Here is a 15,742-nt window from a genome sequence, read left to right as displayed (position 1 = left end):
TATATTTCTAGAGTTTTCATAAGAACTCGCACTTTAGTGAAATCAAACTCGTTTTTTCTAAATTTGTGCATGCTAGAATAAATCTTTCAGTATCTTTGGATTCAGAAGACGTTACTCTAGAAACATAGAGCTTGAAAATTGAAGAGCTAAGTTGAAAACTGCTGTGGGAGACTGAGTAAATCAGGTTTCCATGAAAATACGTACTTTAGTGAATGTAAACTCATTTTTCTCAAAATATTTGCATACTCGCGTCTCACGAAAACAGAGAGGGATCCTGCGGGGTGGCATCTTTACCAAAATTTAGAGCTACTATTCCCCTTGAATAAAATTCCAAGTTTTCCCAAATCGGCCGTTTCAGTGCTGAGAACGAGCATTTTCAAAAAACAAGTTCCGTCCCGAGTCTTTACGGATTAGGTTACTAAATTAAGTTCAAAAAAAACTATCCAGATCTAACGCCAGGGATTTCCATTCTGCACTTGATCGGAAAAGTAAGCGATTTAAGCGCCACCTTGAATAAGGACCGCCCAATGTTTTTTTGCCCGGTATGAGAATAAGACCTAACCACAGGTAAGTTCTTGTTCAAACGCGTTAAAGCTGTCTCCAAATCAAAAAAACAATGGTTTGAGTCTGTGGTTTAAGCTTTAGCGTAGATAACAACCAAACAGGTTGGAAAACGTAACGCAATACTTATCGTTTGCCTTGCTCGTCATTCTTCTCCTTCTTTTCAAAAAACGTTTCGTTTTGCTGTCACCATGAGCACGGTAAACCAGGGTAAACCTAAGACAAGACGTGACAGCTGGTCACCGTTACATTCAACCAATTTGAACCGGCTGCTGATTGGCTGAATTCGATAACGCAATCGTCACGTAGAAAATACAACGAGGTTACTTTTCACTGTAAAGCAGTGATGCTGGAGAGTCATAATTTAGCTATTATAATTGTTCATAAATAATGATGCAAAAGTATGTAAGGTACATGATATTACCGAGTAATGTATTTCACTGTTATAACTTAAAAAATGCATTGATTAATCGTTTATTACTATTTCGGTTGAAGTCCAAGAAACTTCGAAAGAAAAAATTTGGGTACCAAGAAAATTAGGAAGAAAAAATTTGATAGTAGAAGTATGCTTTATTGAACATAAAATAATAAATAAGAATTGAGTGCTATTCGCCTATATATTGCAATTTTAATTTGTTTGATTTTCATTGACCTGCAAGAGTTGTTAAAAATAATCAGTCTGGCATCAACGGTATGGAACGTTCAAAAAAATTTCGACGGGGATGACGGCCGTTACGAAAAGAAAAATAAGAAGCCAGCTGTCGCGTCTTGTCTTAGCGGTAAACTACCGGCGGCGTTCAATGTGAGTGTTTGGAAAGAGCGTGCTCAAAATTGCTCCAAGTTTTGTAGCCTTGTTCTCAGTGTCCTTTTACTCCTATCCGATCCGGGTGGAGTGATAGGGTGAGTATTGATTGCGAGGACTGTCCTTTTTGTACCACCGGTCGCTCTCACCGAGTTTTACTCACCGAACGACAGACTCGTAGAAATAGGCAAACCGCAGCAATATACCGAGGCAGCTCAACATTTTCCTTCATCGTTTATCATAACACATTTTCCACTGTGATTGAACGCAAGCTAAAGCTGCGATCTCGTCGCGCGTGGTGGAGCCGCCTGGTTCCAACATAAGTACATGTGAAAAAGTCTATAGCCAACACAAACGAGAGTGTATAGCCCTCATCACCCATCGTCCGTCTGGTGCAAAGCTCTCCTTCCTGGTGCGTTTTGTGTGTTTTCCTGGTTATGTTGCGGAGGCTGCAAGGTTTGCCTTGTTGAGAAAAATTTTCTCGTTTCGATGGCTTGCGGAAAACTTTGAAAAGAAAACGATAGTGTAGTGTTATTATGTGAAAGTATTGAAAACATTTGCAGCACATATTTCAGCTAGTGCTCCTGGTTTTTTTTTCGCTCGTTGATAAACAAAAGTTTGTGAGACTTAGCTCCAGCATCTATGTCAACTAGTGCTAGTTAGGATTTCGAATTATATCCCCTGTAGAATAATCCTTCCAAAGGCTTCAAGGGTGAAAATAATCTATAAGAATTAATTTCGCAGTTGAAAGCGAAGACAGTTAGCGGTGATCAACAAATGAGTTAGTTTCGATGGAGAATAAGTAGGTAGTACGACCTTATGTGAATTACAATCGATCCTTCAAAAAAGCTGCGAACAAAAAAATTAATGAAGTTGTTCCCTTATTCCTCCGCAGTTCATTTTTTTGGTCATATTTTTGTTTGACAGTGTTTTGTCCGATAACAGCACAAAAAATAACCTCTGCTTGTTTACTGCGAAAGAAACGGTGTAAGCTAACTTGGCCCGCAGATATTAGCTTTGAAAAATTCTCGGTAGAAATTTAAAAGGGGCATCCCTGATTCGACGGTGTGTGCTAATGTTTAACTGTGCTTAAACTTGATCTGTATCTGTGTCAGCAGTTGTTTCCAGACGTGACTTTAACCACATTGGGTGAGCCGCAGAACAAAGCAAACGGAAAAACGAGCGAGAGTGAGAGATAGTGCTTTCCCGAGCGAAACACCTCTATCCCTCCCTGAGCCGCGATTGCTGTTGCTAATTTACGCACAGAGAAGCCTTGCTTCTACTGCACCGCAAACCTCGGAAGAAAATCAGGATATCATATTTATCAACGAAGTGGACAAAAATGTCGGCAAATGATGCAAACTTTATGTTGTTTTCCAACATTAGCGATTGTTCCTACGTATCATGTTATTGGTAAGTGTAAAACGAGTCATATCGCTGCTTTGCTTTTCCGGATTTTTCTTGCTTTAATAGGGATATCAACAGGCGCACAGGGAGCGCGCCCTGCAGGGGTGAATGTGCGCCCCGGTAAACTTCGACGATTGATGGGTGATGTGCGTTTTATTCTATTTTGATTAACCTGCCAAATGGGAAATGATTACTAAGCGATTTCTGCTTCGAATGGGTAATGTGCGTGGGAATTTGCTTAGTGGTGTGGAAATCGTCACTGTACTGTTTCTGTTCTGGATCCAGCTGCGAAGCTAGGTGTGCGCCCCCTTTCAATTTGTATTGTGCTGTTACTAACTTTGCATGCATTATTAGACTGTTATATTATGTTACTTCGTATTGTCTAACACATAACCGTGTTTGAAATCATTAGGTCAAAATCTAACCAGAGCAATCGAGTTATATACTATTCCGATTTATTTGAACATAATTCTCAATCATGCTCTATTGTACATATTCTATACTATATTTTATATTTTTTTCGTACTCTGTCGTCATAGTGTTTTATGATACATAGGTACATTGAACCTAAAAGTGAATGGTATGTCATATTATCTTTCGCTATTTCGTAGGACAATCAATCGGAATTTCAATGCATACCAGTAATTTTGTCTCATGTGGAATGAATCACCACTTTCGGCTAAGTGTTCAGCTGACGAGACACGCAGAGACTACCATTAGCGCCACGTTGTCTATGATTACTCGTACACGACGCAACATGACATCATCCTTTTATACGTATTCAGAAGGCTCGGTATTACATTCAGTACTTAGGCGGGTAGACAGCTTTTAGTGTCGAAACCGTAGACATGGTAATTGTGGAAATCATCATCGGGGAGCTTGATACCTTAGCTCGATTTGGTTTCATTTGAAAAAAAAGAGATATTGTGACCAGTTTCTTAATACCTATTTTGAAAGGTTAGGCATAATAAACATGGTTGTTTCATCATTAGTTTCAGTAAGGGGCTATCCACATACCACGTGGACAGCTTTGAGGGGGGGGGGGGGTTGGCTAATGTCCACGGTCCATACAAATTTTTTAGAATTTATATGGACAGTTGTCCACGGAGGGGGAGGGGGAGGGTCAAAATCGCTAAAAATCTGTCCACGTGGTATGTGGATGGCCCCTAAGTCCAACAATTGCAGACTATCGTATGGAAAAATTTCTCTCGCAGTAAGAAGGAGAACATAGCTTGAATATATTCAGAAACATTCAAAATATGCAAATCACACCTCATATGCACCACAGAGGAAAAAATAAGTAAAATGGAAGCTAAAATTTGCATATAATATGAGACATCCGATGTCGGCTTTCAACGCCCGTTATGAAACCCCTGCTGATGCGTGTTGTTCGCCCTTCAATCGAGTCCTAAGGACTGAAAGAAAAAAAAATCAAAGCTTATATAAAAAGTAAGATATAGATGTGCTGAATTTTTGGTACACTCTAGTATGCACTAGCCAGTGGAAAAGGAATTCCAACATTAGAGTGAATGATTTTAGCGAAAATGTGGAACACTTTTTGCAATGACAGCCTTTAGCTAAACACGACAAATGGCAGCTTTTAGCGATGGCTGAATTGTTATATTCTGTTAGAGGTTTTTTTCTGCTCCGACATTGAATCTCAATAACGTGCGTTTCAGATATGAAACAATATTTTACTAAGAGCTTCTCAGCAAAATTAGCTGATAGCGCTGCAAGGAAAGGATGAATAACTGTGAAAAATGACAAGAAATTGAACACCGGCTACGATTCCAAATAATTTATTCTATGCCAAAATGATACATCGAGCATTTCCTACGTAAATGGTTTCTGGCCGGTCTAGCACTTTTCTTGCTGCGGACCATGTCCTGAATGATAAATCTAGCGCTTATTGTTAGTGCTGTGTACGGGTTCATACATCAACATTTCCGATTGGAAAGACTCTGGAGAAACAGAAAATTAATGAGGGTTTCCTGTTGACCGTACTAAGAGATACGAAGTCTGCAACGTCTTTCTTTATTTCGAAAAGATGTAAACCAGTTTTAGCTTTTGTTCCCTTTGTAAAACATTCTTCCCTTTTATCTCCTCAACATTTCATCAATTTTTTACAAGACGCAACGTATGTTATTTATTTATAATTTTAATCATGAAACAATACAGCCGCCCCTGTAAATTCCTTAACAGAAAAAAAGTCGAAAAAATGTTTTCATAACAAGAGCATGCGAAGGATCACAACACAATAACATGTGAATAGGAATGCTTTTTTTGTGTGCCACCGTGAGCTTCACCACTGTGAAAACGAGAGCTGTATCGGCTCGCAATTTTCTTCCAGCAGCTCGTTTAGAGGTTATGATGCTTTATCATGCCAGTGGTTCTGTCTACAACGGAAATCACTTGGGAGTTTCGATGTTTGGTTTGGAACTCGAATGTGGATGTGTGCGAATAGAATGCCTACAGCGAGTGAAGGTACGAAGGGGTTTCTATTCCGAGCAACCCACGCAAGCGCTACGTGTATCCATAATAAATCGAATTCACGTTTGCGTTGTCGAAAACGGCACTGTACCTACACTTGAAATATTTTATAGCTTAACGGAAGCTTACCTTTTGTTTTGTATATGGGCGAGAGAACAACATATTGGTACTAGGCTGTATTGTGCGTATTCCTAGTATATTTTTTTTTCGAAAATTTATTCGCCCATTTTTGGTCAGTCTCAGATTGTGATAGAATCTCAATCAGGATGAAATTATTAATTTATAACTGAATGTGCTTCAAATATCAAGCTGTTTCACATTAAAGGATATCCGCAAATTTTGATTAAAAAATATCATCAGTAAAAATGGATTCTGGTTTCTGGAAATCAGCCAAGAGTGACTAAACATCACCCAATATATTATATATATTCCCGGAATCAGGACTCAGGCTTAGAAACCGAGAATCAGCCTCAATTGTCAATCAAATCCAACATGGTGACTTCAGGTTTCCTGAAAACACCCTTAAATGAACCAATTACATCCAATGTAGACCACAGACACCTTTTCGAACTCAAGATGGCTTCTTCAGATTTCTGAAATACAGTTGATTTGTGTTGTGTGATCGTCACTGGTGGGAAGTGTTATTTTTCTTATTTCATCAAAAGAGAACGGCAGGCTTCCATAGTTAAAAAAAGTTTACCGGAAATGCTGCTCTACATGGAACAATTGTTCCGTCGCCTCGAAAACGACGATTTCGATGTTAGAGACTGTCTTCAGAAAGGAAAATCGAAAAGCCTTCGAAGATGCTGAATTGGAGGAATTGTTCGATTATGAATGAAGGAACAGCACCTTCGGTATTAGAGGATTTACCCGTCTAGCCATTTTCAAGCGATTGCATGCTTCTCCAAAATAAAGTTGTATTTTTGTTAAAAAAAACCGCGAGAATTTAGTTGCGCACTTAATCCAATGTGAGCAATTTCGTATCTAAGTATTAACTCTAGAGGCCATTTTAACAAACAATTGCGATTACGACACCCAGTTTTTGTAAAACAGTCTAAATTCCGCAATACTCATATTATACAACACATACCATAGTGTACTATACACTATACCACACAAATACACATACCATACACACTTATACGAATTACATATAAATAGCACACACATCACACACGCTATACACACACCCACACTTACTCTTATCACGCTATACACACACACACACAAAGCAAAGCCTTAGTGCTACATTCCGTATCGGAATTTGACCTTCTGTTTTACTATACACAGACTTCGCCGACGACTGTTAAGTGTATAGAACAATTGCGGGGCTAGCGCTACGATCCTACTGACACTGACAGTCTCTCTGACAGCCGAGACTCGAACCTACGACGACTGGCTTGTTAGACCAGCGTCGTACCTTGAGACCAACTGGGAGAACTGGGAGAAAGCCATCTAATATCAAAGCAAATTTCGAAAAGCGAAGTTGCATGTACTTGGGTGAATTTTCGGTTTTCTAAAAGGAGCTGCGCATGGTCGTGGGTTCAAATCTTAGTAGGATCAGGCCATGTGACTTAGGCATGGGTTATTCTCAGGCTTCCCATCAACTTACCTATACGCTGAATTCAATTACATCGTGGTGTGACTTCATCTTAACAAAAAAATGATTTTCTGTTATCCAGCTTTCCACGAGCGGTAATGGCGGACAGTGCTCGCAGCCTATTTTGACGTTTTCTGTCAATATTCAATCGCAGTAACGGAGTAGACAATATAACAACGCCGTAACGTAGCATAGCAACTTCAACAAACAAGGGGCGTTTGGTTATTCAATCTTCTTCGTGTGTATGCCAAATCTAAATAAACCAAACTGTTCATTAAAGTTACTATGCTTCGTGGCAACATTTTCATGTTTTTCACTCCGCTATCGCCATTGAAAATTACTTGACCTCCAGAAGACGTCAAAATAAGGTGCGTGTCCCCTAAGGCTGTGCGAGATTTCGAATGATTTCGTTTAATTTCGCAAAACTCGAAATTTCCCGAAATTTCGGTTTCGCGAAATTGCCGAAAAATTCCGTTGAATTTCGCTAAATTCCGCCTAAAATTTCGCAAAATAAAACTTCCAATTTCGACGATTACGAAATTTCGGACCAAATTTCCGATGCACATTATTACATTATTTTGGTTTGTGCTCATTGCGACTATAAATTAAATTGAATATATCTCAGATATCTGGTATACTAAGTCAGACATAGAAGAATAAACTCTCAGCCGGTAATTTTTGTTTTTAAAGACAAAACCGTAACATCATGCGGGAGGTATATTTTATTCACGCAGAGCATGAAATTCATGTCATCACTGTCATATTCGAGGAATATGAAGGCGTCCAAATGCGCTACAAGGTATCTAGTAATTTGTTTGTAGGAATAAATTTTACGCATCTTTTACGTACCTCAGAATGTGGTTATATTTGCAGCCCACAAGGTTAAAGAGGTCACTTTTTGTCTTTCGTTTAGGAGGGCATAGCAATTTCTGTCAAAACTAAAGCTCTGAAGCTCTATCTTAGAGGCCAAATGTTCTATGCTACTCGACTTGTAAAAATTTTCAAGCGTTTTTTCGGATTTCTCTGTGTTAGAGGACTCCTCTTCGCACACCGTATTGTATTTAAATGTGTTATTTCGGATAGTTCATTGCTATCACTAGGCTGACCAGATATTATGCCTTATAGTGTGCAGACAGAGTGATCGATGTGTCAAGCAGAAAAAGCTGTAATTGCCTGAGTTTTAAGTATTGTTTCAAAACACTCTGACTTCAAAGTCAGCATAGGTTTCAAATCAAAAATATTTTAAACGTGTTACCAAAAAAGTATACTTTATCAACGAATGAATAAAAAGTACATGGTTCGCTCTCTATTTTGTTTGTTTGTTTGTTTGTTTGTTGCATTACAACATTCCATCTTAACTGTTGATTGGTTGAAAGAAAAATAATTTTTGGTTTGTTTCAAAGGGGCCGTTCCCAAACCACGTAGTCATATATAGGGAGAGGGGGGGGGGGTATCAAAAAACCACGAAAAATCACGCGGGAGTGTGGGGGTTAACGAATAGACCGCGTAGTCTTTTTTTTGACTTTTAATTTATTATTATAAGTCTGACTTATAAATTATTATTTTTTATTAATAAATTTATTTGACACGACTAATTAATAAGTGTCACGGAAAGTTTGAGAGTTGTCAGCAATTAACTGTAATCAAATTTTTGAAACATATTTCAAATTTATCCTAACGAAGAAATTTTTTTTTGTTTTAAACAGGCTTTGCCTTATATGGCATTTACTTCTTTAGAAAAATAGTTCTATTTTGCAATGCATCGGGATTTATGTTATTTTTCCTGGAAGTATATTTCAATACTCAACGACCGGTAAAAACAATATATAAGACCTGGATGTTCGTGAACTGAAGGAAGAAAGAAAGATGTTTATATTTTGTTCGACATTCAAAAACTTTGTAATTTATTAAAAAACTCAACAACAAATCAAAAATCATTTTGAATATCCTCAACAGAAAAGCGTATTTTAAATTACTTCCAGGTAAGGAAATTATTATATTTGTTAAAGACAATGAAATATCATCAAGAATTAAACAACCATTATCTATTTGTTATTTTGGTTTTGAGAAAATGATATTACTGAAAATTCTATTTACAATTTGCGCAATAACTAATAATCAGTTTTCCTGAACCTTCATTTTTTTATAAACTTTTCATACTTTATTGTTTATATATTTGCAGAATAAGATCACAGAACAAAAAACCACGAAAGACCACGGGGGAGTAGGGGGTTATAAATGGGATCAAAATATGACCACGTAGTTAAGGAATGGTCCCAAATGAATTTTATTATTTTTGGTGTCGCAGAAAATCACAGGGCATATATTTTTAGGACAAAATTATTTTCTACAACCTTACCAGAGACACTAGTTATGCCAGTCAAACAAACCGATTTAGCTGAAAAAATAATTTTAATCTCCAATTGGACACTAGGGTGGGACAAAAAATAAATGTTAGCTCCCATGCACTTTTTATGTTCCTTATGGGTCTCATAACAACTGTGTAACTTTTCAGATCGATCGGTGAAACGCCTGATTTGCGCCTGATTTTTTAAGTTCCCATACGATTTTATATGGGAAAATCCACTATTTCAATACTTATTTTCTAGAGATGTCAAATTGGCTCTTAAAAAATATCAATACATGATATTTGTAGGAGATTTTCCTGAGAAAAACTCTTCTGAAGACCGTAAGGCGCTACAATGCTTATAGAAACAGCTATTCACCCCAAACTGGTTGAATGTCTGACGGACGGCTCACCATTGAAATTTTCCAGCAACACTGCTACAGTATGCTGCTATTGCAAACTTGTTTAAGTATGAGAAATAATTTCGCTTGGAATCAATTTTCAAAGTATGATTTTTGCTCATAGTATCTTCGGGGAAGCCTACAAGATAAATTTGAGCTATATCATTTCTCATCACATGGTTGAATTTGCAACAGCAGCATGCTGCAGCAGTATTGCTAGTAAAATTCAATGGTGAGCCGTTCGTCAGATATTAGTTCAGTCTGGGGTGAAAATCTTTTTTCACAAGAAAGGTAGCGCCTTGCGGTCTTGAGAAGAGTTTTTCCCAGGAAAATTTCCTATAAATATCATGTATTGATATATTTTTAGGATCCAACTGGACATCGCTTTAGAATAAGTTTTGAAAAAGTGGTTTTTCCCATATAAAATCGTATGGAAGCTTTAAAAATCGGGCGTTTCACCGATCGATCTGAAAAGTTACACAGTTGTTATAGGACCCATAGGGAACACGAAAAGTGCATGGGAGCGAAAAAATAACACCATCGTTTTTTTCCCATATAACCGTGTGTCTATTGGACACTCTGTGGGTAATTAAAATATTTTCATAATCGAAACAGTTGGTTTGATTGGCATAGTGCCTTTGGCAAAGTTGTAGATAATAATATTGTCCTTCCAAAAATAAACATGTTGTAAATTTTTTTTAAGTATAACTTTTTTTTTACTTCTTCATCGCTTTGGTAATTTTTTTGTAATTTTTATACAAAAAAAAAATTTTGAAAAATATGCTTTTTTATATTAATTTTAATGCTTCTTTTACATTAATAAAAATGAATTTTTTAGAGTTTCTTTTATCGGAAAGATAAAATTACTGTCTAAAACTTTTCCAGAGACGTCACACTGATCAAAAAACTTTTGGCTCTGAAAATATTTATAATCACAATAACCCTCCCAAAATAGCATTTTAAATAGCTTTTCAGCCTATAGAAACGTTTATGCAAAGTTTAGGCCAAATCGAAAATGACAAAAACTGGGACATTTTTTGTGGAACTGCTCAGTTAAAAAGTAATTTTAAGTTATATTAAAAAATGTGCAAAAATATTGAAAACTTCAAAGTTTACAGAATAGTTAACTTAAATTTTGTTTTCCTCGAATTGATAAAGATGTCACTTAGTCTAGTCTGACTAAACGGTGTTGAGAAAAATTCAATTACACTTGTGAATTTTGCTACTTTTAGAGAATGCAGAAATGCATCAGAAGGCCGCCGAGGAATTGCTTATCGGATTCGTCGCTTTTACGTTTGCATAGGGAAAATCTCTTTGGAAAAGTTATCTTTGCTAGGAACACCAAAACTCACAGGAATGGTTGAAAACCTACCTACCATCTCTCATGTTTTCCAGTTCGAGCTCTAGGACAAAACTTGGATTTTGAATGATGAAAGTGCTATGAAAGAAGGATTACTATTTTAAACATAGTTGCATTCAAACCAAAAGAATCAGTTTTTCAGAATTTTATTAAATTATTATTTACAAAGACATTTCGAGTTTGACCTTTATCAAGATTTTAGTTTTCAACATTTTTGATTTTCTCGTCATTGTCGGTTTATAGATATCTGAATTCCTACGTTACTCTTTGTCGACCAGGTAAGCACCTTGCGATCAGCTGCTGAAGGGTACTTCGTTAGCGTACGCTCCAACGTTACAAATCATTGTAATGCTATGTTTCAGGAACATTTATTTATTTTTCGCGAAATTTAGAGACCAATTTCGTTTCGTCTCGAGAACTCGAAATCCACCTTGATTTCGTTTCGACTAATTCGGCGAAACCGAAATTAAGGGTTAATTTAGTTTCGTTTCGACACCAGAAAAGCCAGTTTCGCACACCCCTAGCGTGCACTGTTCGCCATTACCGCTCGTGGAAAGCTGGATACATGAAACGGGCCAGAAGGACGTTCAACGAAACTTCTACAGGGCAGGCTTGTTATTCTCCTCAACATGTGAACAGAGCAGAGTGAATATTCGCCGCTCACTTCTTACCCAACGTATAGCATTTTTTTTACACCGAACTTTTTATTCTGCTTTGGTTTACTGCCGCTCGCAGAAAAATTACACCACAGTTGAGCAAAGCAAGAATGCTGAATGTGAAAAGTGAGAATACACAGAAGTACACACACTGCTTAGATGAATTAAACAGGATTCGAAAAGCAAACACGCGTGACGGGATGCTGGGTTAATTTTTCTTTAGTTTCGAAATGCAAAGCAAACAACGCAATCTACTTTCCTACCTATATGTTACGCTCATTTGATATATGCTTAAGAAACTCACAGTCAAAGCACTTGTGAGAAAGCTCACATCAGTTCATTATCTCCCTAGAAAGATATTTAAGATTCCATCGTGGTGTGTTTTAAGAATATTAAAAAATCGTCGTAGTAGGTTACCTAGGTATCCGCTGTAGTTGTTTACGTGCAAAATTGGTAACCTAGGTAACCACTGCGGTGCTCGATTTATGTCAATTGTGTCGGAATAATTCAACATTTTCAGTATGATTTTTTCGTATTAACAGAAACTGATTTGGCAACTTTTGATAATCTTCAATGCCGTGAAAACAGATGAAAATACATACCTTCTGTTGAAATTTAGGATTTGTAAAAATTGATCTCATATATTTCTGCTGATTTAAGCTTGCTTTTGGAAGTTTGAGGTGACCATTATAAAGATTAAAGTATTCTTAGTGTAGTGAGTGATTTTGTTTAGTGATTAAAATTAAAAGTGGTCCGCTAATGACGAAAAAAAACTTCGGTTGGCTGCTGAATGAGTCCCGTTGTAGCCGTAGGGAAGTAGGTAGGTGATTGAAATAAATGAGTTTTCGAGTGCAGATGCCCGACTATAATATCTCTGTCTGTCTGTCTGTCTGATTCATACAGACTTGGAAACTACTGAACCGATCGGCGTAAAATTTTGTATGTAGGGGTTTTAGGGACCGAGAAAGGTGACTAAGATAGTTCAAGACCCCTCCCTCTTCTGTAAGGGGGGGGGGGGGGTTACAAACAAATGAAACACAAATTTCTGCACATCTTGAGAACTAACCAAATAAATGGAACCAAATTTGGCAGGTGAATGTGTTTAGGGGTAACAAACATGTTCATAATGTTCCGACACCCCTCCTTCTTCTGGAAGGGAGGGGGGGGGGGGGTTTCCACACAAATGCACTTTTGAGCACTATCACTAAAAGAAATTCGGAGGTTAATTGTTCCCATATGAGCAAAGCCCATGCCCTACATTCCGTTGACCCTAAACTACGCGACTCATGGAAGTTATAAGCATTCGAAATCTTCCTTTCTCATTTTTACGTTTCTCAGTATAGTGAAGAACGATGTGATCCTGTTGTGAACGCTGTTGCATTGTTTTTGACTGCTGAAAGGCTCGAAAAGGAAACAAATGATTTTCAATTGAAAGCTAAGGTAAACAGCATCACTATCGTCTGACTTTTTTTAAATTGAAAATGACTTTGAGCGATGACCGAGACAGAGCCATAAGACAGAAAAGATAGATTCATATTTTGCGTTAAGAATTCCGTCAATTGAAACAATTATCAGTTGCATTCGAAATGAACCGGTGGACACCAGACGGATAAGAAACTCGTTTGACAACGAAAATGTTCATCGTCGTTTGATGGCAGGTAGCCGAAAGATATGAAATAAAAATGAAACTGCCCGAATCGAAATTTCCGGCCTGGTCGTAAAAAGGATTGGGTTTTCAATCGAGATAACATTCACTTTTAGTTCTAACTCCGATCGCAATGCGGATATGTAAATAATATTGAAATCACACAGCTGGCCAATGCTAACTGAAAATAGATTGGAATATACATCTATTACTCTCATTGCAAAAGAAAGAAGACAAATGGATAAATGTAAAACTACCACAAACATTTATCTGCAGCGCGCAAGAGCTTACAGTATGGATTACATCTGATTTAGTGCTCTGAATAACAGGCTAATATCCTGCGTAACACTATTTCAGCATGGTTCTTTGTATTCAATATTACTAGCAACACAGCGTTTCCTATATAAATGTGATACTACAAGTACTTTTTTACAATCATTAGTAAGTTTTTTTCATTCCACAATCATTTGTTTTAAATTCATATTGATTTATTTTCGCTTTCCTTGTGTGACCAATGTACAAAATAAATACGCATGATGATGCGCTCCGCCCGAGTTAACAGTTGCGGATAACGGACAAACCGCGACATAACGAACCGAATCCGTTTCGACATGTTCGCCTCGGGGACATATCCGACAATTCGAAGCGAGTGGCTGTCGGTATGCATGTCAATTAGAGCGAACAGTAAAACTGATTAAGAGCGACAGTCGATGTAAACTTTGTGCCAGCGAACAAACGGGACACCAGGAAGGACGAGCAATATTCTAATCGGGCTGATAATCCGTACAAGATTGATGAGTTTGATACTCATTTATTGTATATATGTGTCTGTTGAACCGAATAATTATGGCGTCTGTATCGTGTTTTCCTGTGACTGATTCAAATTATGATGAATGCTTGTTTTTGATATATGTTGACACTAAACTTTGCTTTTCACAACAATCGTTAAGGTGCCGCCACACGTACGCTAATTCCCTTAGTTTCTAAGTCTTAGTTGATTGTAAAAAGCATTTTTTCATCACTGAATAGTAGGCTATGAACTATTCGGGCATGACGGAGTAGTTCAGGGTCTATATGTTATAGCTTTTGACAGTAAAATAGTCTCTGTCTATTTTCATCCAAATAATGCGCGTAAAAAAATTTTTGAAAAGTCTTTTTCATGTTGTTGAAAATATTGCATCCAAGCTGTTACCTAAAGTAAAACTCCACATATACGATGATTTCAATCAACGCAACATTGATTTTATTCCGGACGTCGATAACCACAGTATTTTACTTCCAATTATTGGCGAAAACGAAACGCTGCAACTGCTCTTTGATAAAACCTCTAGTTTTGGTCTTAATCAAATAAATCATGTGAAAAATGGACAAAATTGTTATCTAGATCTGTTAATGTCCAACATTAGTGAAGACTTTTGTGTGACGAATTCATTACAACCATTATGGAAAAACGAAGTTTATCATTCAGCAATAGAGTTTTCTTTTTTTGTGCATGTGATTAAAAGACCTGATGAATATGAATTCGAAGAGGTTTTTGACTTTCAGTCAGCAAACTATGATGAATTAGAACATAAACCAAATAGTATCAACTGGCAAGATGTATTGTGTGAAGGGGAAAACGTCGATTCGGCTGTAGAAAATTTTTATAAGATATTATCTGATTTATTTATTAGCGATATACCATTGAAAAGAAGAAGACGTCATGGCAATTCCAAATACCCAGTCTGGTACAATAGACAAATTAAAAACTTAAAAAATCGCAAACAAAAAGCACACAGAATATAAAACGCATAATAATCGTGGTGCTTTAACAACTTATCTTAACATTTGCGGCGAATTAAACGATGCCATTAGTAACGCGTTTGAAGAGTTCACACTAAAAACTGAGCTTGAAATCAAATCTTGTCCAGAAATTTTTTTCAAATATGTTAAATCGAAGTTAAAATCTGAAAATTTTCCCTCGAAAATGCAACTGCATGACAAAGTTGAAGAGAACCCGGCAGACATCTCCGATCTATTTGCTGATTTTTTTCAACAAAATTATACAACATTCTCAGAATCTGATCGTGACTATACATCCTTCACCAACTCTCCTGAGTTTCCCAACTATTTCAATATTTAGCTATTTCATTTAGCTAAAGAGCTAACTTCCCCACTGTTCTTTATTTTAAATTTGTCGCTGGAATCACAACTAACTTACTCGAGTTTATTAACTTCTCTTTGAACGCAATGGATAAAGGAAATTATATTGAAACCTTATATACTGACTTCAGTAAAGCTTTCGATCGCATTGGTATACCCCTGCTTCTCTTCAAGTTACGAAAAATTGGAATTCATTCACAATTACTCAAATTGATTGAATCGTATCTGACAGATCGTCAACAAACAGTCAAATTTAAAGGTAGACTTTCGAAACCTATTCAGGTAACCTCAGGAGTTCCTCAAGGCTTTCACTTGAGCCCTCTACTATTTA

At 37.0% G+C, this 15,742-nt stretch overlaps 1 protein-coding gene across 2 annotated transcripts in view; it reads left to right on the top strand.

The window, feature by feature from the left end:
- Positions 1–1,386: 1,386 nt before the first annotated feature.
- The window catches only part of LOC129726207 (protein N-terminal glutamine amidohydrolase), a 64,034-nt gene continuing 49,678 nt past the window's right edge, over positions 1,387–15,742 (top strand). Inside the window, exons 1-2 of one of the 2 annotated variants that reach the window (XM_055682959.1) lie at positions 1,387–1,461; positions 2,482–2,776. In XM_055682959.1, coding sequence (XP_055538934.1) covers positions 2,706–2,776 — 71 coding nt within the window. In that variant the 5' untranslated portion in view covers positions 1,387–1,461; positions 2,482–2,705. Of the gene's footprint in view, positions 1,462–1,498; positions 2,777–15,742 lie in introns of those variants that run through there. The other variant, XM_055682960.1, reaches the window with a different exon arrangement.

This window comes from Wyeomyia smithii, chromosome 2, assembly GCF_029784165.1.
Source record: "Wyeomyia smithii strain HCP4-BCI-WySm-NY-G18 chromosome 2, ASM2978416v1, whole genome shotgun sequence".
Classification (NCBI taxonomy): Eukaryota; Metazoa; Arthropoda; class Insecta; order Diptera; family Culicidae; genus Wyeomyia; species Wyeomyia smithii.
This window is presented reverse-complemented; position numbering and strand designations above follow the sequence as displayed.